General features: G+C 34.5%; 1 protein-coding gene across 1 annotated transcript; it reads left to right on the forward strand.

The window, feature by feature from the left end:
• Positions 1 to 17649: 17649 nt before the first annotated feature.
• On the forward strand, positions 17650 to 20768 carry LOC120199946 (mannose-6-phosphate isomerase-like). Its single transcript, XM_039200912.1, has 7 exons — positions 17650 to 17673; positions 17737 to 17916; positions 18428 to 18645; positions 18741 to 18809; positions 19718 to 19823; positions 19963 to 19995; positions 20703 to 20768. The coding sequence occupies exons 1-7, from the start codon at positions 17650 to 17652 to the stop codon at positions 20766 to 20768; spliced, it is 696 nt and encodes a 231-aa protein (XP_039056843.1).
• Positions 20769 to 23737: the final 2969 nt, after the last annotated feature.

The following is a 23737-nucleotide window of genomic DNA, read 5'->3' on the forward strand; positions in this document are numbered from 1 at the left end:
TAAAAGAAAATAAACATTTATTTATGCACAAGAGTAAATCTAAAATGTCATGGTATCTTCAAAATGCTTAGCAGATTCTGGTATCTTATAAGAAGAGTGTTAATTTGTAACGCAAGGGTGAAGCTCCTCTATAAGCCTTCAGTTGTTGACCGTTAACTTTGAAAATTGACACATCATCTACATTCTTGATATCAACAGCACCATGAGATTAGACATGGTGTACGGCAAAAGGTTCAAACCATCGTGACTTTAGTTTTTAGGGAAAGAGCTTCAACCTCAAGTTGAAAAGGAGCACCTACTGGCCAATATAAAAATGCCTTGGCAAAAGCATTCGATCATGCCACTTCTTGATTTTTTTTTCTTTGTAAAGCTTGTCATTTTCATATGCTTGTGCTCGAAATTCTTCTATTTCATTCAGATCGAGTAATCGTTGCTCCTAGACTAGTTGCACGTCAAAGTTAAGCTTCTTGATAGCCCAATATGCCTTATGCTCTAACTCCACATATAGGTGGCATGCTTTCCCATATACCATCTTCAAAGGTGATATTCCCAAAGATGTTTTAAATGTCGTTCGATAAGCCCAGAGCGCTTCGTCCAGCTTCGGGGACCAGTCTTTCCTTCTAGGATTCATTCTAGGATTCACTACCTTCTCTATGATTTACTTAATCTCTCGGTTAGACACTTCAGCTTGCCTATTAGTTTATGGTTGATATATCGTGGCAATTTTATGTCATACTCCATATTTTTGTAATGCCTTGGCAATTAGCTTCTTATCAAAATGAGTTCATTCGTCACTGATGATGGCTCTAGGTGCTCCAAATTAGGTGAAGATGTTCTTGTGAAGGGACTTGAGCACGATTTTAGAGTCATTCCTCAGTGTGTCAATTGCTTCAACCCACTTAGATATGTAGTCCACAACAAACAAAATATAAAAGTCTCCAAAAGAAGATGGGAATGGTCCTATGAAGTTAATTCCCCACACGTCAAAGAGCTCAATCTCCATAATGTTTTGCAATGTCATTTTGTGTCGCCTGAAAATGTTCCCGGTAAGCTGGCATCTATCACACGATTTGAAAAACTCATGATTATCCTTGAACAGTGAAGGCCAATAAAAGGCTGATTGGAGGACCTTAGCAGTAGTCTTTACACCTCCGAAATGGCCTCCACAAGGGGTTGTGTGGCAATGGTGTAGAATGTTTCTTTGCTCCTCTTCAGGGACACAACGTCGAATTATTTGATCAGCGCATTGTTTAAATAAGTATGGTTCATCCCAGAAGTAGAACTTGGCATTTTGCTTGAACTTCTTCCTGCCCTGGCTATTCAATTCATAAGGCAAAATAACACTAACAAGAAAATTAACTATGTTAGCGTACCACGAAATTATCGTGGCATATAAAATTTTCTCATCAGGGAATTGTTCTTGAATATCTAAAATATAATGGCATTCAGAATTGTTCTCTAGCCTAGATAAATGATTTGCAACCTGGTTTTCAGTACATTTTCTATTTATTACCTCTAAGTCAAATTCTTGCAGTAGTAATATCCATCTAATGAGTCTATGCTTGGTATGTTTCTTGTTCACTAAGTATTTTATAGTTGTGTGATCAGTGTGAACAATAACTTTGGTGCCTATGAAGTATGACCTTGTGAAATGCAAATATAACGGTAAGTAATTCCTTCTCAATGGTAGTATAATTCAGTTGTACTTCATTCAAGGTATGACTAGCATAATATATAACATGAAAAATTTTATCTCTACGTTGGCCTAGCACCGCTCCCATGGAAAAATCGCTCGAATCACACATCTGCTCGAATGGTGACGTCCAATCAGGGGGAACCACAATGGGCACAGAGATAAGTCTTTGTTTCAGCTCAAATAATGAACCATGGAAATTTTTATCGAACACGAAGGGCTGATTTTACTGAATCATAGTGCATAAAGGGCTTAGATATTGTGGAGAAGTCCTTGATGAATCTTCTATAGAATCCAACATGTCCAAGGAAACTCCTAATGCCCTTGATAGATGTTGGTGGGGGTAGCTTCTCGATCACCTCGATTTTGGCTTTGTCCACTTTAATACCCTTATGAGAGATCCTATGGCCAAACACAATGCCTTCGATCACCTTGAAGTGAAACTTTTCCCAATTTAACATGAGGTCGGCTTCCTCACATCGTTTGAGTACCTTTCCCAGATTACCGAGGCATTTCTCAAAGTCATCCATAAAGATTTCTAAAAAATCCTCAACCATGTCAGAAAAGATAGCTTTCATGAAGCGTTGAAAAGTTGTCGAGGCATTACAGAGTCCAAAATGCATCCTCTGGAAAGTATAAGTGTTATAGAGACACGTGAACATAGTCTTCTCTTGGTTCTCTGGTGCGATGGCAATTTGATTATACCCCGAGTATCCATCAAAGAAGTAGTAAAATGCCTTGCCAGCCAATCGATCCAGCATTTGATCAATGAAGGGCAAAGGGAAGTGATCCTTCTTAGTGGCCTTGTTTAGCTTGCAATAGTCCATGCATATTCGCCATCCGGAGACAATGCGTGTTGGCAATAGCTCATTATCCTCGCTAGTCACTACAGTCGTAACTCCCTTCTTTGGCAGACATTGACTGGAATCACCCAAGAAATATTAGAGATGGGGTAAATCACTCCAACATCAAGCCATTTGAGGATTTCTTTCATCGCTACTTTCTTCATGATTGAGTTTAATATTTTTATGGTTCTATGGATTTGTCATGGCGTTCTTCTAGTAGAATTTTGTGCATGCAAATTGTGGGACTTATCCCCTTTAGATCCGCCATAGGCCATCCTAAAGCTTTATTGTACTGTGAGAAAACACTTAACAAACTACAGTCTTGGTTAGGAGTAAGGGCAGAGGAAATAATAACAAGTAAAGTTTCATTACTATCCATATAAGCATATTTAAGATGTTGTGGCAAATACTTTAACTCTAAGGTAGGTGCATGTTGTATTGAGGGCTTAGGAGGAATAAACTCATCGAAATCAAGAGGTTCAAAATGTGTACCTGGGATAGCTATGAGGTAGCTAGCATGTTGCACCTCCAAAAAAAATTCATTGGGCTCCTCGGCACTTTCTTCTTCAAAAGCCTCTTATAATTTTCCAACTAAATGAAATTATTATGGTAAAATTGATCAGCTTCTCCTACTATCAATGAATCCACTTTGAAAATGCTCTGGCATTCTTTAGACTTATCCATGTACTTGAGAGTACGAAAAACATTAACAATGACACATTGGTCGACCACTCTCATGGTAAGCTCACCCTTCTCACAATCGATAAGAATATGCCCGGTTGCTAGGAAGGGTCTCCCTAAGATTATAGATGTCGTGGCATCAACCTCGCAATTCAGTATAAAAAGTCTACTGGAAACACAAATTTGTCCACCTTTACAATGACCTCCTCGACTCGCCCCTTGGGATGAACATGGGAGAGGTCGGCTAGTTGCAAGATAATAGATATGGGTTTCGCATTTCCTATTCCAAGCTTCACAGAGATTGACTTAGGCATTAAGTTCACGCTTGAGCCAAGGTCATATAGTACCTTCCCAACATAATTTTCTTTTATCGAACATGGAATGATAAAGCTTCCTGGATCTTGTCACTTTGGCGGCAACTTGCTTAAGGCAGAGTAGTACGCTTTTGCCATGAAAACTACCTCGTATTTCTCAGATTTTCTTTTCATGGTGACAATATCTTTGAGGAATTTAGTATATGTCTGCATTTGTTCTATAACTTCAAGAAAAGGAAAATTGATGTGGAGTTAGTCCAGAATCTCGACAAACTTCTTGTATTGAATATCATCATTATGCTTATTCAGTCTTTGTGGGAAATTAAGTGGGGCCTGACTTCCTTTAATGAAGGGATAGGAACAACATTTTTTGTGGCATTTTTGTTTACTCCCTCAGTTTCTTTACTATATGAACCCTCATCCTTATCCTCTTCCACTTGTGTTTCTTCTGGCATTTCATGCTCAACTTGTACGGTTACATGGGGTAAATCATTCTTCAGTTTTCCCCCAAACTTGTCTTGAACATTGATTTGGGTGCCACTTCGTAGATTGAATACACTATATTGCTCCTTGCCATGAGGTTTAGTGACTTCAGTGCCACTCTTGCAACGTCGCGACAATTTGACCAACCTGACCCTTCAACGCCCTCAAACATGAGTTGTGGCTATGAAGCAAAGCTCCTTGGTTTTTTATGGAGGTTGCATGGTCTACGTGGTTGCTATAAAATCTTGCATTGTGGCCTCCAAAGAACTTGTGTTGGATAAAGATGACACTTCCTTGTTAGAATTATCCCATGACATATTCGTTTAAAAACCTTGGGAGTCATTGAAATTTTGCTGCCTAGCGGGCTTATTAGTATTGTTGGTTCCATGATTTCCCCATGAGAAGTTTGGATATTGACGCCATCCAGGATTATATGTGTTAGAATAGGGGTTGTTGTTTCCATGATTGTAGTTTCCTACATAGTTGATGGACTCATGATTGGTCGGGCACTCGCTCTCATGGTGATTGTCATGGCATAATAAACATGTTGAATTGGCTGCCTTCACTTCTTTCACATCACTTAGTCTTTGCAAATTCTTTAACATATTATGATAGCAGCAAGTTGAGTAGACACATAATCCTTAGTGTCTAACCCGAATGCCCCATGTGGTTTTCTCCTAATTCCAAGCCTTGTAGATGGGAATTGATAATCATTATTGGCAATCATGTCCAGAATGAAAAATGCCTCTACAGGTGATTTATCGAGCAATGTCCTATTTTTCGAGCCATCTAGCATCATCCTCGTGGGCGCATTTACTCCATTATAAAACATTACCACTTGATTCCAATCTTAAAAACCATGATTTGAGCATTTACGAAGCAATCCTTTTTACTGATCCCAACATTCATACATTGATTCGTAATCAGCTTAATGAAAAGAAGCGATGTCGTTCCTCAGTTGGGTGTTCATGTTTGGTGGATTATACCACAACAAAAAACTTTTACACAGATTACTCTAATACTTCATTGAACCTGCTGGAACACCACTCAACCAAGCCTTTGCTTGGTCACATAGAGAATATGGAAATAGCATTAACTTTAATACATCTTTGTGCACTCCTTGTTGTCAGAAAGAATCGCACACCTTCAAGAAGTTACGAATATGTTGTTTGGCATCTTCATTTGGCATGCCCCCAAATTTCCCTATGGAATTTAGCATATTGAACATGATAGGTTTGAGCTCAAAATGGGATGCCTGGATCTTGGGTGCCACAATTCCTTTATTTAAGCCGTGTAGGATAGGATTTAAGTGATCACAAATTACATGAGGCCTGTCTGCATTCCCAGCATTCGAAATGGCCTTGGTATTCTGATCTTCCTTATGACTAATACCTTGATTTCCAATTTGATACATGTTTGCACGTTGAGCACGTCTTCTTTGCCTAAACAACCTCTCAATCTCAAGTTCAATTGGTTCTATTGGCTCGACAGAGTGTCTTATGATCATACACCAAGAAAAACCTAAAAAGATAAGGAAAATAACAAGTAAAACTATATATAAAAAAATGAAAAATAAAAATAAAAATGCTATGCCAAAACTAATTAACTTCCAGTTGTCAATCCCGACAACAGCGCCGAAAGCTTGTCTGCGAATTGTGACTACTAAATATGGTCACGAAAATATGTGCAAGTATACACAATTGAACAAGTAATACAATGATGAGTAAGTATCGTATCCAAAATGATTGGAGGAAATTTATAAGTTTAGTTAGTAATGGTATATACAAATGAGAATAATTTGGCAAAATAAAATAAATATTGGTGGGAGTAGAATGATGGTGTAATGTAATATGGTAGAAAATGGAGATGTCGTGGCAAGTGGATAGAAATATCGTGGCAAAACTAAATTGAGTGTTGTATAATCAATTGAAAATCTAAAGGAAAAATGAAATGTAAACACTGTATTTGATTAAAATGACTTTAGACTCCCCACACAACAAGCTACTACGGGAATGAATGCTAGGAGTCACTTAGGAAACTTAAGTCTAACTTCTCAGGATGGTCTTACTTCTATACCTTATTTGCCCGATAGAGTTTACTAATGGTTCACTATGCTATCTCTAGTCAAGGTACTCAACATGTTCAAGATGCCATAGAAAAACCTATTGGTGTTAGCAAGTGCAAGGATCCTATTGGTTCAGATAACAGAATACGTCATGGTAATACCACTCAGTGTCAGCACTATCATCTAACCTCTCGACCAAGCACTACTCCTTTTACTCGATTGAAATCCTAGCCTTATGTATAAGGTTGGATTAGGCCTAGTTACTACCTAGAACCCTTTGTTTTTATGGATCCTCCCTAGTTTCTCTCGAACACTAAGGATGTGATACTTAGTCTTTCTCTGGAACACTAAACATTCTCTTAAGGAATGACTACTCTCATAGCTCCTACATCCTTAAGACATTAAACATCATAAGAAAAACAAATAACAACATACAAAAACAACCATCTATTAAAATAAAACTTAAGTATCCATAAGGAACTCCCACCAAATAAGACTCGTTCATGGTGGGGTTCAAATATTCCAAGCAACAAGGCATGAAATTAATTCGTTCCATACAACCCAAATAAGATAAATGAAAGCAAACAACAAAGGGAATGAGGAAAAGCCTTCGACATGCACTGCCAGAGCTCCACTCCGCCACCACGAACTGCCTCAACTCGCTAGCTCATTTCAGACGCCTAGCTCGCCACTCCCTCTAGCTTGTTAATGGAGGAATGGCATGGCAAAAACGATTGACAGAAAAATGATAGAAATTTTTCTCTCTAAAATTAATCTCAAAATGGCATGTAAACTCTCTTTTCTTATGGTGGCTTCATCTCCTATTTATAGGGGGAATAAACCTAGGAATTTGTGTTAAAATTCCTAAGATACCCTGAACATGTTTCCTTCATGTGAGGGCGTGTAGCAGAGTTGTCAGTGGTCCCCTCCTGGGGAGCTTGTAGCTGGGCATGGTCCCTACAGGATTAGTCGACCCAGATGGCAGATGTTCCCTCATAGGTGACTAACAGTTGAGGGCATGTGAAGACAATGACATCTTGCTCTTAAAAATATCATTTTTCATCTTTTCCGCTTCCAAAATTCCATCTAATTTAGCATTTGTATTCTGATCAGCAGTCTCATCATGTCACGGTAATTCCCTTTCCTTATTCGTGCTCCCAAATTCTACACATCATCAAACAAAACACCTTCCCCATAATACAACTCTGTTTACAAAATAAAATGCCATGACAAAATATATTTCCACCACATGCAACTATATGCTCCTAAATTCATCTATATGATCCTATATGAGCTATTAGACATGCAATAACTTAAGTGAAAAGGCCCTAAATATGGCCTTTTTATAGAGTTATCACTTGAGAACATCTCACTTAGGTAGAAAAATAGTTGAGTAACTACCATTCCATTAGGTATGCATAGTAGAAGATATGATACAATGTATGATGGTTACAATAGTACTGGAATGGAACAAGACTTCTGAAAACAACTCCTAGATGAAATCCCAACAAAGTCTGTCAAAAGCTTTTTCAAGATCCACTTTAATTTCCATCCAACCTTGTTTGCTCTTCTAATTTTGCATATAATGAATGATTTCTTGGTTGATAATTATATTGTTAGAGATAGATCGATCGAATATAAAACTAGTTTGGTTTGGCTTGAGTAAGAGATGCATCATATATTTTAGACGACGAGTAATGATTTTGGTAATAAGCTTGTACATAACTGTACAAAAGCTTGTAGGGCGAAAATCTGAGAAGGTCTCACCTTTTATTTTTCTTAATTGAAAGAGTGTTTAAGACATTAGTCTAAATTCACAATGGTGATAGACGGTAGAGTTGTTGTAGCATCTCAAGAGAGAAGAGCCATGACTTCAAGAGGGGGTAGAGTATTGAACTACGCCAAAATGATTAATTGAGGCGAACTTGGCGATACGATCAACCATATTATTTTTACAACGTGGTATCCACTGGAAACGTAGCTCCCAATCAAACACACCTAACCCATCAATTACTTGAACAAGTGGGAGATGACTCTGGCAAACATTCTTTTCAGTTAACATATTGATTGCCTGAGAGTTATCCGATTGAAAAATGATTTTCAAGTAACCAGAATTACGAGCAATAATAAGACCTTCATATATTCCCCAAAGCTCAACTTGTAGGACCAAGCTGATATCAATATTTTTATTGAATATATGTAATTAATCTCCATCCGAGTCACGAATAACACCAACAATTGACCCTCTACCTATAGATGAAGAACTTCTCCATCAATTTTCAAAAACACCCAACCTACATGAGGATAATTCATGATTGATCTACCATTTGTGGCTCATGGCTTCTACTAGAAATAGGTACAAAATTATCATAACAAATTGCCCATGTAATACTTCAACGAAGGATCAGATCAGTGGGCTGAATAACATCAAAAAAAACAAGTTCATTCATTTGCTTCCATAGCTTCCATATAATCAAAATAAACAAAGAGGACCAAGAAGGCTTTTCGTTATTCACATGTTTTATAGGCTTGAGATTATTCAATATCCATTGGCGAACATCTTCAATGAAGAAAAATGAGTTCAAAGTTGGAGGAACTACCAAATCCCAAAGTTACCGAGCTTGAATGTAGTCACAAAGAACGTGGAGAACCATCTCAAGAATGGCACCACAAGAAGGGCAAGCTGGGTTAACATACGCTTGCTTCGTTCACAATTGGTCATAATATTTTCCTTGAGAATGAGCCAAATGAAGAGCATAACTCATTAAGGGGAACGCTGATGCTAATAATAATAATGCTACAACACAGTCAAGCATACACTATCGTATCAAAATGTTAAAATGGAAGTTGTTAAACTTCGGATGTCGAACCCACATAGAGCTAAAAGTTTACAGAAGAGTTGTGTAAAAGAATAAAAGAAAAATAATTGTAATAAGCGAAGAAAGAGTCAATAACAAGATAATGAAATCAGAATGATAAATATCATGCAGTGCTACAACATTCAGGAGAGTAACAGATCAAGGATTAAATAGATGTAGATGTTATTTGGCTATTTCTACCATGAATATGCTTAAGACAATGTATCCAGTGTCTCACAAGGATTAACAATATTTAATTAACAAGAATCAACCTTCATTAATTCACATAATCAAATAGTTAACAATGTTTAATAATGGGCAGCATATATTTCTATACACCAACATTTCTTTTCACAATCACCAAAGCTGCAAAAAGATAGTATGAAAAATACACAATTTTCATCTCTAAAATCAGCCATTAAGTACGGAATCACATAAAACAAAGTTTAAACATAAAACAAAGTAAAAAAATAATTAATCAAACACCTTATGTTTAAGAACCAAATATAACCCGAATATAATAACATTCAACTAAACTACCATCACTTCCCTATCTTTATAAAAGGATAGAAAATTAAGTTGAATCCTCTTGATCGTCGTTGCTACACGGCGTCGCCACTTTGCCGCTGCTGCACTCTCCTATGGTAGGTTTAGGCTTCCATGGAAGGTGGTAAATAAAAAAGTAAAAAATAGGTTATGCAATAATAGGGTTCCAACAGATGAGGAAAATGGTGTATTTATAGCCTAATGGGGTTAAACTTTCCACCAATAGAAAAGTTCTCTTCTTTTTTAAATTTCTTTTTTATTTAAAATTCAAATTCTAGCCTTATCTTCAACAAATAAAATTCAAATCCCAGGCTTACCCACTCCTAAAATATCTCTAATTATATGGTGACATGTCAAATACTATAGCAACGGCTGAGCAATTCTATCTCGTATCAGTTCGCAACAACACCTATAACATCATACAAAGTCACAACATTAGAGTAACAAATTCAAAGCAAAATCATCAAAATCATCCCAAGTATCAACGATCTCTCTCAATATGCAAATGATCTAAAATATTCTAAAATTATTCTGAATGTGATCCTAAACATGCTAAAGTTCAAGCTTAACCTAAGTAAAAATACTCTAAATAATAATTCTTTTTTAAAGTTATCACACCCCCAAACCTAAGCGTTTTCTTATCCTCAAGCAATTATAATGCAAAGAATGCAAATATGATAAACAATGTTGAACAGTGCTGCTAAGTTAATTTAGATTCTTAACTCATTTTTCAGTTCTCAGAATGTTTCATTACTGCCATAGATGTGGTATCATTAACTGATCTCAAATTAGGAATGCATTTTCATCTCACCAAAATAAAAATCTATAGAGTGATGTAGTGTTCAAGAAATGTGTATCCAATCAATACTTAGCTAAATTAGAAAAAAAAATTGATCCTAATCATTTATTTAAACTTTCAATGTTGTAGCAACATCTTATAGCTTTAGTTATTGCTGGAGCCAATGTTAGGCACCTCTAGTATTTTCTTGTCTAATGCTGAAGCTAGTGTTGGGCACCTTCAGCATTGATGTAGTTCCATTTCATTGCTAGAGCCAGCGATGGGCACCTCTAACAAATTGGAAAATCATCATATTTTTGTATTATTTTTTCATTTCTATTTTTTTTACTAGAGCCAGTTTTAGGCACCTCTAGCATTCTAAAATTTCAATGTTTGCTACAATATTTACTAATGTTGTGAGATTTGCAGAGTTAAACTATTTCTAATGTCTCTAAGTATTGAGATCATACACCTATTGTGTTGAAAAATATTTATGAATCTTAACTCCAATAAGAATATAACACATTCCCTTAACATTTCACAATATAAATTTTCTCTTCATCAAACTTCATCAAAATGAGTTTTAGAAATTTCATCAACTAAAGTAGCAACTAAAACAATATTTTAATCCTAAAAGTAGTAACACTAATGCAACTTGAACAAGAAAAATGAACAACACACCCCCAAACCTGAGATGTGCATGCCCTCCATGCATGCAAATAATAATAATAATAATTGGAAATAGAATAAACCATGGGATATGGGACAACAATACTCCCCTGATGATGTTGTAGATACAGCACGGAAATGGAAGTCTGATTTAAAAGATGTTGTGAAGTAATAGTAGTACGTGATGACAAACGGTGTGACGATCATTGAGGGAACAATACCTATAAAAAATTGAAAAGTTAATGAAAAAACAACAGTAACCTAATTTCAAAATTGAATTTTTAAAATATGGGGAAAAATTAAGGAGAATGTATTTTGCTTAGTGAAATGGATGCATTGTGCGGGCTTTGTTGACTGCAATAATGCTTCAAGCACTGCCTATTAACTTTGAATGTGCTCTCATCCACTAAATTCTTCAAAAGAACTACACCATATGGGTAGACTTCTTGTATCTCAAAAGGAACAAACCATCGAGACTTCAATTTTCCTATAAATAACTTCAATTATCGCGGTAAAATATGTTTGTTGTGTCATTTCTTACTCTTATCTTTGTAAATCCTAGCGCTCTCGTATGCATCATTTCAAAGTTCTTCTAATTCATTAATGTCCAACATTCTTTGCTCACCAACAGTATCGAGGTCAAAGTTCAGCTTGTTCAAAGCCCACATGGCTTTATGATATAGTTCCATGGGTAAGTGGAAAGCTTTGCCATAAAAAAGAAGATAAGGGGACATACCAAAAAGAGTCTTGTAAGTTTTCCTATAAGCCCATAAACCTTTATCAAGTCGTAAAGACCAACCCTTCCTTGAAGGATTTATGACCTTCTCTAAAATTTTATTTATCTCACAGTTTGAGACCTAGGCTTGACCATTTATTTTAGGGTGGTATGTTGTGTTAATGAGATGTTTAACTCCTAACATTGCAGAGCATTCGCCACTTGCCCACTAACAAACTGGGAACCCTTATCACTGATGAATGCTCTAGGTGTGCCAAAGCGTACGAAAATACTCTCGTGTATGAATCTCAAAACAGCTTTAGCATAGCTGGAAGGTAATGCTACAACTTCAACCCACTTAGACACATAGTCTACAGCAACAAGAATAAAAGTATTTCAATAAGAAGATGGATAAGGTCCTATGAAATATAACCCCAAAACATCAAAGAGTTCAATCTCCTATATAGGTTGTATCGAAATTTCATTACGACAAAAAATACTACCCGTTCTTTGGCAGTGATCACAATGTCGTACAAAAACATTAGAAACCTTGAATAGCGAAGGCTAATAATATCCACATTAGAGAACTTTCGTTGTTGTGTGCATGCCACCAAAATGTCTTCTATATGGTATGTTGTGCCAATGATGCAAAATGCTTTACTGCTTACTCTCGGGAACACATCTCCTTAGAATTTGATTATTGCATTACTTAAAAAGGTAAGGTTCTTCCCAATAGTAAGCTTTAACATCTCGTATGAACTTCTTTAGACCTTGATGATTAAGATCTGGTGGCAGCATACCACTACCTAAATAGTTCACAATGTCCACATACCAAGGTAAAGCATCGATAGCCAACAACCTCTCATCGGGAGATCATATGGAATCATAAGTATTTTTCCATCTTCACTACCAGATTCCAATTGGGATAAGTGGTCAGCCACATGGTCTTCAGACCCCTTTTATCATGAACTTCAATGGCAAACTCTTTAAGAATCAACACCCATCAGATCAATCTTGGGTTATTGTCTTTTTAAGCAAATAAATGCTTCAGAGCCGAGTGGTTAGTGTAAATAATTACCTTGGTTCCAACCAAGTATGGTCGAAATTTGTCAAAAGCAAATACCACATCAAGCATTTATTTTTCGGTTATGGTGTAATTTACCTGAGCATCATTTAATATCTGGCTAGCATAATGAATAATATGAAAGATTTTCTCTTTATGTTTCCCCAGCACTACTCCTACAGCATAGTCACTAGCATCACATATTAATTCGAAAGGTAAACTCCAGTGAGCTATAACAATTAGAGCATTAACCATCTTTAATTTAATGGTCTCAAAGAACTTAAGGACTTCAGCATCCACCACAATTTCTTATTTTGCTCCAGCAATGAGCACAAGGGTTTAACAATTTGAGAAAAATCCTTGATGAATCTTTGGTAAAATATTGCATCTCCTAAAAAACTCCTTAATGCCTTCACATTAGTGGGAGGAGGCATCTTCTCAATAACTTACACTTTGGTCTTGTCTACTTCATTGCCACATTGAGAAATGTGATGCCCCAGTACTATGCCCTCGGTTACCATGAAGTGGCATTTCTCCTAATTCAAACCAAATTGGTTTCTTCACATCGCTTAAATACAGTGGCTAAATTTAAAAGACATTGATCAAAATCCTGTCCAAAAACAGAAAAGTCATCCATAAGTACCTCCAAATAGTCTTCAATCATGTCGGAGAATATCGCCATCATTGTAACACCCCCAACCCGGATCCGACTCGGATACGAGTCCGAGGTGTCACATTGACTTTTCAAATCATATACTTGTACAAAAGAATGAAAATTCCAACTTTTATTAAATCAAAGTGCATACTTTATACAATTTCAATCAAAGAGTTTACAAAACTTATCAGATCTAATACAATTCAAATCTTTTATTTACATGCCAACGACTTTCCTTATAACAAACTACATACTATTCATATATTTTTCTAATCTGATCTTTGGAAAGGAAAAACTGACCTGACTGGCCTATCATTGCTTTGCTTCTCTTCTTGCTCCTCAGAACCTACGTGTGAAACACTCACACGCTAAGTCGAAGACTTAGTGAGGCATATCAACATATAATGGAAACTTAACTACCTAACAATTTATAAACATTTCATACAATCTTGTCATACAAAACCATATAACATTTCATATAACAAATACATATATATACACATATCTCATCATTATCATTCTCAACCTTCTTATAGTTATCAATATTATTCTTATGAATTCCTCTTATCATTTAATATTGTACTTACACTTACCCACATCATATCATATGTTTCACAGAGAAAACACAAAACAACACATACACTTTATTTATGTTATATCTTTTAATTACCCATGAAACACTTGTGAGAACTAAATATATGTGAGTACATAGAGGTTGTGCACATATGTTGTCACCACAGCTCGTATAAGGTCCCACTAGGGGCATATAAAGTTATTCCGAATGACCACGTAGAAATGTCCTGAATGACCACATATATCACATATATGTCCCGAATGACCAGTTATATGTCCCAAATGACCACATAGAACCCTCGACTCTTAGCATGCCAACTATACCAATAGCTCTCATATCACATATACATGGGCATTATCATTTATCACAATTCTTATAACTCGTATCACAAAGGCATATGATCTCATAGCTTCTTATCACATAGCTCATGGAACATTTTCATATAGTCTCATAGTTTATATCGCTTTCTCTTGTTATCACATATTCACATAGTCAATCAAATCATCGTATATACATAAACTCATAGAGTTCATAACATTTCTCTTGTAATCACTTATACCATATTATATAGTTTATACTTTGTTCTCTTATGTTCACATATATTATATAATTCTTTATCGCATAGATTATATCATATGTTCATATAATTTCTTATGTCCATATCATATAACTTATATCATATTCTCATGTAATCATATAGATCATTTATACTAGATCATATAGTTTACCACCCTAAAATAGATTCACACAGATCATATAACATACACAATAACATGTAACACATATATCTACACAGATCATATAATATACTTATCTCTTTCTTGATCGATCCTATCTCGTTTACTCATCCGGTACTTGCTTCCTTTAGATATCTACATAATTCATATAGTCTATATGAATATCAGAATTCAAATCACTTATAATCAATCCATATAACTTAGGGCTAAAAGAACCACTTAGTTTAGCATTTCAAGCTTAATAGTATTGATACTCTTACTATAGTACCGATACTACCCTCTTATGGTATCGATACCCCCTAGGTACCGATACCACTTTGACATTCTTCTTTTATAACTCAATAATGGTATCGATACTATGCACTTGGAATTGATACCCCTTTAACATGTACCGATACCACCATTTAGGTATCGATAATTCTTAAAGAGTTCATCCAATTTTTTCTTATGGTATCGATATTGTACCTTTAGTATCGATACCCCAAGCTCATATTCTACCCATTTGCTTTGGAAGTATCGATACTGGATGAACAGTACAGATACCCCCTACCCAGAACTTATTCATTTTACCCCCGAAAATTGACCATACTCAGCTAAATTCCTTATTTTACTCTTCTTTCATGCCTTTAAACTTAACCACACTTATTCAAATCAATTTATCTCACTTTAACTCATCTTAATATCCTATATCTAACGATTACACTTGAATTCAATAATCATGCCAATTAATCAACATGTTCCAAATTCAGTTCTAACAATTTGAATTTCTTATTTCAGCACCTAACAAGTCAAATTTCAGTTCAAAACTTATTTACTAACTTTTTCTCAATAATTCCCTTAAACACTTTTTACCTTCAATCTTACATAACTTATTCATCTTTGAGTTTTAAGCCACCTTAAGCTTCCTTTAAGCTTTTGTATCACCCAAAGACCAAAAATCAACTTAAAAATCAAGAAATAACCAGCTTACCAATAACTCACCTTTAAAATGGAGCTCACGGGAAGAGAATAAGATAACCAGATTCCAGACTTCTCTTTTCCTTTATCCCATTTCCAGGTTTTTAATATCCTTTATAAAGAGAAGATAAAAATCCTTCCTTGGAAAAGACCAATTTACCCTTACTTAATTCAATATTTACTAAACATTCCTTCACAAAATATTCCCAATTAAGTCCTTAAACTTTTCATTTTTTCAAAATTGAGCATACAGTTTTCAAAACATACATTTTAGTCACTAACCCGGTTTTTTGGGATGTTACAAATCTCCCCCTTTAAGAAAATTTGTCCTCGAATTTTCAATGCACCAATAGATGAAGATACTATTTACACATATCATATTCATATTCTCATGTTGTCTCCACAATTTAATCTTTCATGTTATCGATAATAAACTTGGCTTTCATTACTTCAATTCTTCAACTACCTTTATTCTTTATACATTCATATAATGCCACTTATCATATCGACGGTAACATCAATTCTTATCACTCAAGATCATAAATCAATCAATTTCCTTCATCAATCTCTAATTACCTTACCATAATAACCAAACCTTTATTCCATTATCATTTCAAAATAACACGTCGGTCCTTGTCAACTTGCTCAAAGAGAAATATAATCATTCGATTATATCTTAAACTTCTATAAATCATTCCTTATCTCTCTTTGACTATATCTATTTGACCAATAAACACAACCTTAAACCTTTATCATATATGATTAAGACATACACTTTACAAACTCAATAATCTTTTATATAACTTTACGTACTTTTCTTACTTCTATATCAAACTTATAATCTACACTTCCATGTAACCCTTGTCATACTTGATCCTTTAAACTTCATCCTTTTCATTTCTTTATCTATTTATTTTTCCAAAAATCAAGATCTCCTTGTAACATAGATCATATCTTTTCTTTCATGCTCCCATACTATTTCTCATATCACTTATACTTATCTCTATTTACCAATCTTTATCACATCTTCATAACTTTGATAATCCACGTGAATTGCACAAAATCTTATTCTTATAAAATCCTTATTCAATTTACAATACACATATTCTACTACAATATTTAGCTTCCTTTGGATATACAAATCCTTATCTTTTTAACTACATCATATCTTCATGGTCTAGATACACAACTATACATACATTCACGCCATACTTGATTAGCTCATCCTGATATTTTCTTCAAATCGTTTAACTCTATATACATACCATCACATAACCTTGTTAGTCAGCACCAACTCTTTTAATCTAGTGCACAAGTCCTCCTCAAACCAATCATATACACCATTTTCAGTCGGAATAACTCATTTGACTTCGGTTTAAGCCTAGAATCGGTCAAACCTTAGCTCTGATACCATTAAATGTAACACCCCCAACCGGGATCCAACCCGGATACAAGTTTGAGGTGTCATATTACTTTTCAAATCATATACTTGTAAAAAAGAATGAAAATTCTAACTTTTATTAAATCAAAGTGCATACTTTATACAATTTCAATCAAAGAGTTTACAAAACTCACTATAAGAAAATATACCTTTAATGACACACGAACGATCACACACGCTAATTTATGACTTGCAAAACATGTGTGTCATAAAAAATGTCATGTTTCTTAAAATCTTAATGATTTATGACTTACAATAATGTGTGTCATATTTAATAGTCATAATCTAAAAAAATTAGCAAATACACGGAATACACTTTTCATTGTGTGTCATCTCTAAAGTTCGTCTTTTAATTTTCCCCCCATAATTTTCATCTTCACTTCTTTTCGGTCTCTTTTTCCAGTCTGTTTCCCTCTCTCTACGTACCCTTTCAAACTTTTCAAATACCAGCAAAAAATGCCCCCTCCCTTCCGCATTAGCATTCTCTTGTAGCCCTTTCTCTTCTCTTCTCTTCTCTTCTCATTTTTCTTCAAAATTAGTTTCCTTTGTTTCATTTCTGGGGGTTCTGTTCAACAATGGCAAAGGCTAATATCGAGAAGGTTAAGCATCTAAGAGCTTAGGTTCAAAACTATGATTGGGGAAGATGTGGGACGGAGGCATAGGTGGTGTGGCTTTTGGCTTTGAATTTCGGGTCTGAGATTGAGCCTGATAGGCCATATGCTGAGTTTTGGATGGGAACCCATGACTCAGAGCCAAGTTTTATGGCTGATGATAATGGAGAAGGTGGGAATTTGGGTTTAAGAGATTGGATTTTGAAGAATCCGAATATGCTTGGTCACAAGGTTTTAAAAAAATGGGGGCTTGATCTTTCTTTTCTGTTCAAGGTTTGTTCTTTTCTTTTATACGTATTTCTCTACTTTTTTTGGGAATTTCTTTTTTTTCCTCTCATTTCCTTTGATTACTGGGAAATTTAATTTTGATTTTTGTGTGCATGTGTTTGGAATTGGGTTAATGAGTTTTCTTTTTCATTTTAATGGTAATGGCTAGAACCATATCAATCATTATTTTATGTATTATCTTACGGCCACCATAACTCTTTGCTTCTACATTCATTGCACTTACCGATAAAACAAGTAGGATGATAAGAGAAGCATGGATGATGGTTGAATCAGCCATTTTCTATGCTGAAACTACTGATATAATTAGAATAGGTTGCATTTGAAAGCAACATAACCTCATTCTCATATATAGCTTTGAATCCATCGAAAACGTTCAAGATTTCATAGCTTAGGAAATATTGGTATGGCGTATGCAGTTGCGGACTGATTATGTGTTTCATATGCTTTAATATAGGTACTTTCATTGGCAAAACCCCTTTCAAGACAGGAACATTCGAATAAAGAATTGGCCAAAGAATTGCATAAGTTGAAACGAAATCTCTATAAGAATGCTAATCATAAACCTGAGATGGCTTTGGCCATAACAGAATTCAAGGCCTTTTGTGGGTTCATTACATTTGAGGTAATACATGAATCATGCTCGGTTTTTTGTGGTGGAACTTCCCTTTCCTGGTTGTCTTCTTCGAGTGAATTACTCTTGCCTTTATGTTTGCTAAAATTCTTGGTAGTCACATTTTTCAACTATATTTGTCATCTATGTTGTCAAGTTATGATTATGGAAATGATATGCATGATGAAACTTTGAGTCCAAATCACATCCAGAATCGAGATATAAGGTAATCTATCTTGACTTTCTGTGAATCCACAGTTACCTTTTCTGGTTGGTGTTGTTTTTACCTAAACCGCCTAGGCATAAATATTATACTTGCTATCTTTAGGTGAAATTTAATGTCACCGTGCCAGAACGTTCTCATGTCTATTGATATTAGAGGATTATTAATATTTTTAAACTTATTTTCTGTATATATTATGATGTTCCAAGATAGGTACCATCACATTATAGAAGTTTGATACCCAATCTAGCAATTTCATAGAGTTTCTGCATGCTGAGGAATATAATATTTTAATTGTGAAAAAAAGATAAATATTCAATTGTATTGTTTATCCTTTCTTTGTCCTGTACTACTTATTTTCTGTTATTTCCAAATAATGTCTGAGATATCTTTAGGATTATTGCAGGTTGTCAATATTTGTTTTGTATTAGTTGATGGGTGCTTCTTGTTTGTACTTACCATTTTCTTTGATTCTGCCAACTATTGTCATATATATGAAGCAAGTAATTTTTTCTTCTTTGTAGGAGCTTCTCGGTCGATCCACTGATTTCTTGTGTACACGCCCAGATGGTAAGGGCATATTAGTTTAAAATATTATGTGCAAAATAAAATCTTTGTCGTGAAGCCGAAAACTGCTTAGATATATCAAAGTGGTAGCATGTGAAGATTGTTGATTTGCAGTTCCAGGTAATATTTTTCAGGATTATCCGTTACCAAACCGAACTTAATTTTACTCCAACCCTTTACATTTCAATTCCCTCTCGTTCAACGAACAACGGATTTAAAGACTTCTTACTGTGGAACGTCTCCGAAAGAATTCTTCGTGGAAACCGTATGTACTTAACATATTTGATTGTTTTCTTTTAGTTTTCTTTTATTTATTATTTATGTGGATTTAAAGACTGGTTCAGGTATCTTTATATACTTCCCACCACTTTTGGGAATCCGTTATGGTTTACCGATGATGAGATGCTGGAATTGAGAGAAACAATCTTGTATAGAGCAACTGAATTACGGGTAAATATAAGCATATAGTTTAACGTTTCTCTTAAAGATGAAATGCATGTAATTTGACTACCCATGATGATGAAAGTTAATGTAATGGTTTTATAGAATTGAATTTTTTTGGTTGTTAATTTTATTTTTAGACTTGCAGGCAGTGGCAACATGGGATGTTCCTGTCCCAAAGGTAAGCATTAATGCATTATTATTTGTAATCAATAAGCTTAATTCTCAGTATTATTGGAAACGTTCTTTAATAAAATGTAAGTTCCACTGTCAATATGCCTTTTGTTCCTAATATTTTTTGTGTTGTTAATTAGTTCCCTTTGTTTGGGGCTCTGCTGCTATGCTTTTAACTGATCTATGAATTTCTTGTTTTTGCCTTTATGATATCCTTTTTGTATTCTATTTTTCATGCATATAGCATCGCAAGCCTATTTCAAAGTTAAATTACTATTAATAGTCTATTCCCAAGGACATTTAACTTATATGTGACTTCTTTGGTTACCAACTGATCGGTATGTAATTTAGTAATCTAATTTCCTAAATCAGTATGATTGAGTAATTCATGTTTCCATACTTTATGCATTGTTGTCCGTCTTTCCCACCTTATAGGGATTGTAATTGGAGTTCTATGTGCCAAGGTGGGTATTTGAGTTGAACTATATTTCCCGTTTAGAAGTTGTGAATTAAGCATGTTGATAAACATAATTGAATTATTTTGATTCTTAGTTTTGACACAATTGGACTGCTTAGCGTTGTACTATTCTTGTTCCTTATCACTTCATTTTCAATTTTCTTTTGTAGATATACAATGAGCAAATAACAGATTTATTGGATCCAAATCAAAGAAACCTGCAGGTAGAATGGATTTTGTGCTATAATTTTGGGAAGGGTTCGGGAACAACTGGTGCATCTGATGTTCCTACTAGTTCAGTTGAAGCCAATGCTCATTCGTAGCCTGTTTCAAGAGTTCTCGACTCTGAAGAAGCAACTTCAAAATTGCAGAAGAAGGTAAAGGAGTTACATCTAAGATCTTATAATATGTTAGTATCTTCTTGTGATAATCTGAGAACATTCTTGGTTTTTTGTTTTCAAATAGCCATAGGTGATGGATATTATGTTTGTAACTTAATGTGAATATATTGTATGAAAATGGATTGCTTATATATAATATGATACATATATTTAGTATTATGATGCATTAAATGTGATTTAGTTTGATTATTTGTCAATCTACAATATATATATATATAACAATAATTTATGAAATACAATCACGACACACGAATGTGTGTCATCTTTTTTAATGGCGTGTGCTTCAATGACACGCAACGTAAGTCATACATGCGTGTCATAAATTTATGACACACAAATGTGTTTCATCTTAATTTATGACGGGGGCTTCAATGACGCTCAATGAACGTCATAATTGCGCGTCATAAATGTGTGTCATAAATGCGCGTCATAAATTTATGACGCACAATTGCGCGTCATCTTAAATTCATGTCGATGGCTTCAACGACAGGAAAATATGTGTCATCCACACCCATAGATGATGCGCAATGCGCGTCATTAAAGGGGTTTTTTCTACTAGTGACTTATCAGAGCTAATACAATTCAAATCTTTTATTTACATGCCAACGATTATCCTTATAACAAACTACATACTGTTCATATATTTTTTTGATCTGATCTTTGGAAAGAAGAAGCTGATCTGACTTGCCTATCATTTCTTTTCTCCTCCTCTTGCTTCTCGAAACCTACGTGTAAAATACTCATACGCTAAGTCGAAGACTTAGTGAGGCATATCAACATATAATGGAAACTTAACTACCTAAGAATTTATAAACATTTCATACAATCTTATCATACAAAACCATATAGCATTTCATATAACAAATACATATATATACATATATCTCATCATTATCATTCTCAACCTTCTTATAGTTATCAATATTATTCTTATGAATTCCTCTTATCATTTAATATTGTACTTACACTTACCCACATCATATCATATGTTTCACAGAGAAAACACAAAACAACACATACACTTTATTTATTTTATATCTTTTAATTACCCATGAAACACTTGTGAGAACTAAAGATATGTGAGTACATAGAGGTTGTGCACATTTGCTATCACCACAGCTCGTATAAGGTCCCACTAGGGGCATATAAAGTTATCCCGGAGGACCACGTAGAAATGTCCCGAATGACCACATATATCACATATATGTCCCAAAAGACCACTTATATGTCCCGAATGACCACATAGAACCTTCGAATCTTAGTATGCCAACTATACTCATAGCTCTCATATCACATATACATGGGAATTATCATTTATCACAATTCTTATAACTCATATCACAAAGGCATATGATCTCATAGCTTCTTATCACATAGCTCATGGATCATTTTTAGATAGTCTCAGTGTATATAATAATTTTTTCTTGTTATCACATATGAAGATAGTCAATCAAATCATCGTATATACATGTACTCATAGAGTTCATAATATTTCTCTTGTAATCACTTATACCGTATCATATAGCTTATACTTTGTTCTCTTATGTTCACATATATTATATAATTCTTTATCACATAGCTTATATCATATGTTCATATAATTCCTTATGTCCATATCATATAACTTATATCATATTCTCATGTAATCATAGAGATCATTTATACTAGACCATATAGTTTCACCCTAACATGGATTTACACATATCATATAACATACACAATAACATGTAACACATATATTCATAGCAAAACACATACTTATATTCATAAATTCATGTATTCTAATATAGGAAATAGACACGTCGAAAGTCTTATTTCCATAAAATGTCATATACCAACTAGTATGCACTCACATTTGCCTCACTAGTCCAAGCAATATACTTATCTCTTTCTTGATCGATCGTATCTCATTGACTCATCCGATACTTGCTTTCTTTATATATCTACATAATTCATATAGTCAATATGAATATCAGAATTCGAATCACTTATACCAATTCATATAACCTATGGATAATAGAACCACTTAATTTAGCATTTCAAGCTTAATAGTATCGGTACTCTTACTATAGTATCGATACTACCCTCTTATGGTATCGATAACCCCTAGGTACTAATACCATTTTGACATTCTGCTTTTAGAACACGATAATGGTATCGATATTATACTCTAAGTATCGATACCCCTTTAACCAATACCGTTACCACCCTTTAGGTAACAATACTTCTTAAAGAGTTCATCCAATTTTTCCTTATGGTATTGATATTTTTTCTTCAGTATCGATACCCCAAGCTCATATTCTACTCATTTACTTTGGAAGTATCGGTACTGGATGAACAGTACCCCTACCCAGAACTTATTCATTTTACCCCCAAAAATCAACCATACTCAGTTAAATTCCTTTTTTACTCTTCTTTCATGACTTTAAACTTAACCACACTTATTCAAATCAATTTATGTCACTTTAACACATCCTAATATCCCATATCTAACTATTACACTTGAATTCAATAATCATGACAATTAATCAACATGTTCCAAATTCAGTTCTAACACTTTGAATTTCTTATTTCAGCACCTGACAAGTCAAATTTAACTTCAAAACTTATTTACTAACTCTTTCTCAATAATTACCTTAAAAACTATTTACCTTCAATCTTATATAACTTATTCATCTTTGATTTTTAAGTCATCTTAAGCTTCCTTTAAGCTTATGTATCACCCAAAGACCAAAACTCAACTTAAAAATTAAGAAATAACCAGCTTACCAAGAACTCACCTTTAAAATGGAGCTCACGGGAAGAGAAGAAGATAACCAGATTACATACTTCTCTTTTCTTTTATCCCATTTCCACGTTTTTAATATCCTTTATAAAGAGAAGATAAAAAT

The sequence above is a fragment of the Hibiscus syriacus genome, unplaced genomic scaffold, assembly GCF_006381635.1.
Source record: "Hibiscus syriacus cultivar Baekdansim isolate YM2019G1 unplaced genomic scaffold, ASM638163v2 tig00000340_pilon, whole genome shotgun sequence".
NCBI classification, from domain to species: Eukaryota; Viridiplantae; Streptophyta; class Magnoliopsida; order Malvales; family Malvaceae; genus Hibiscus; species Hibiscus syriacus.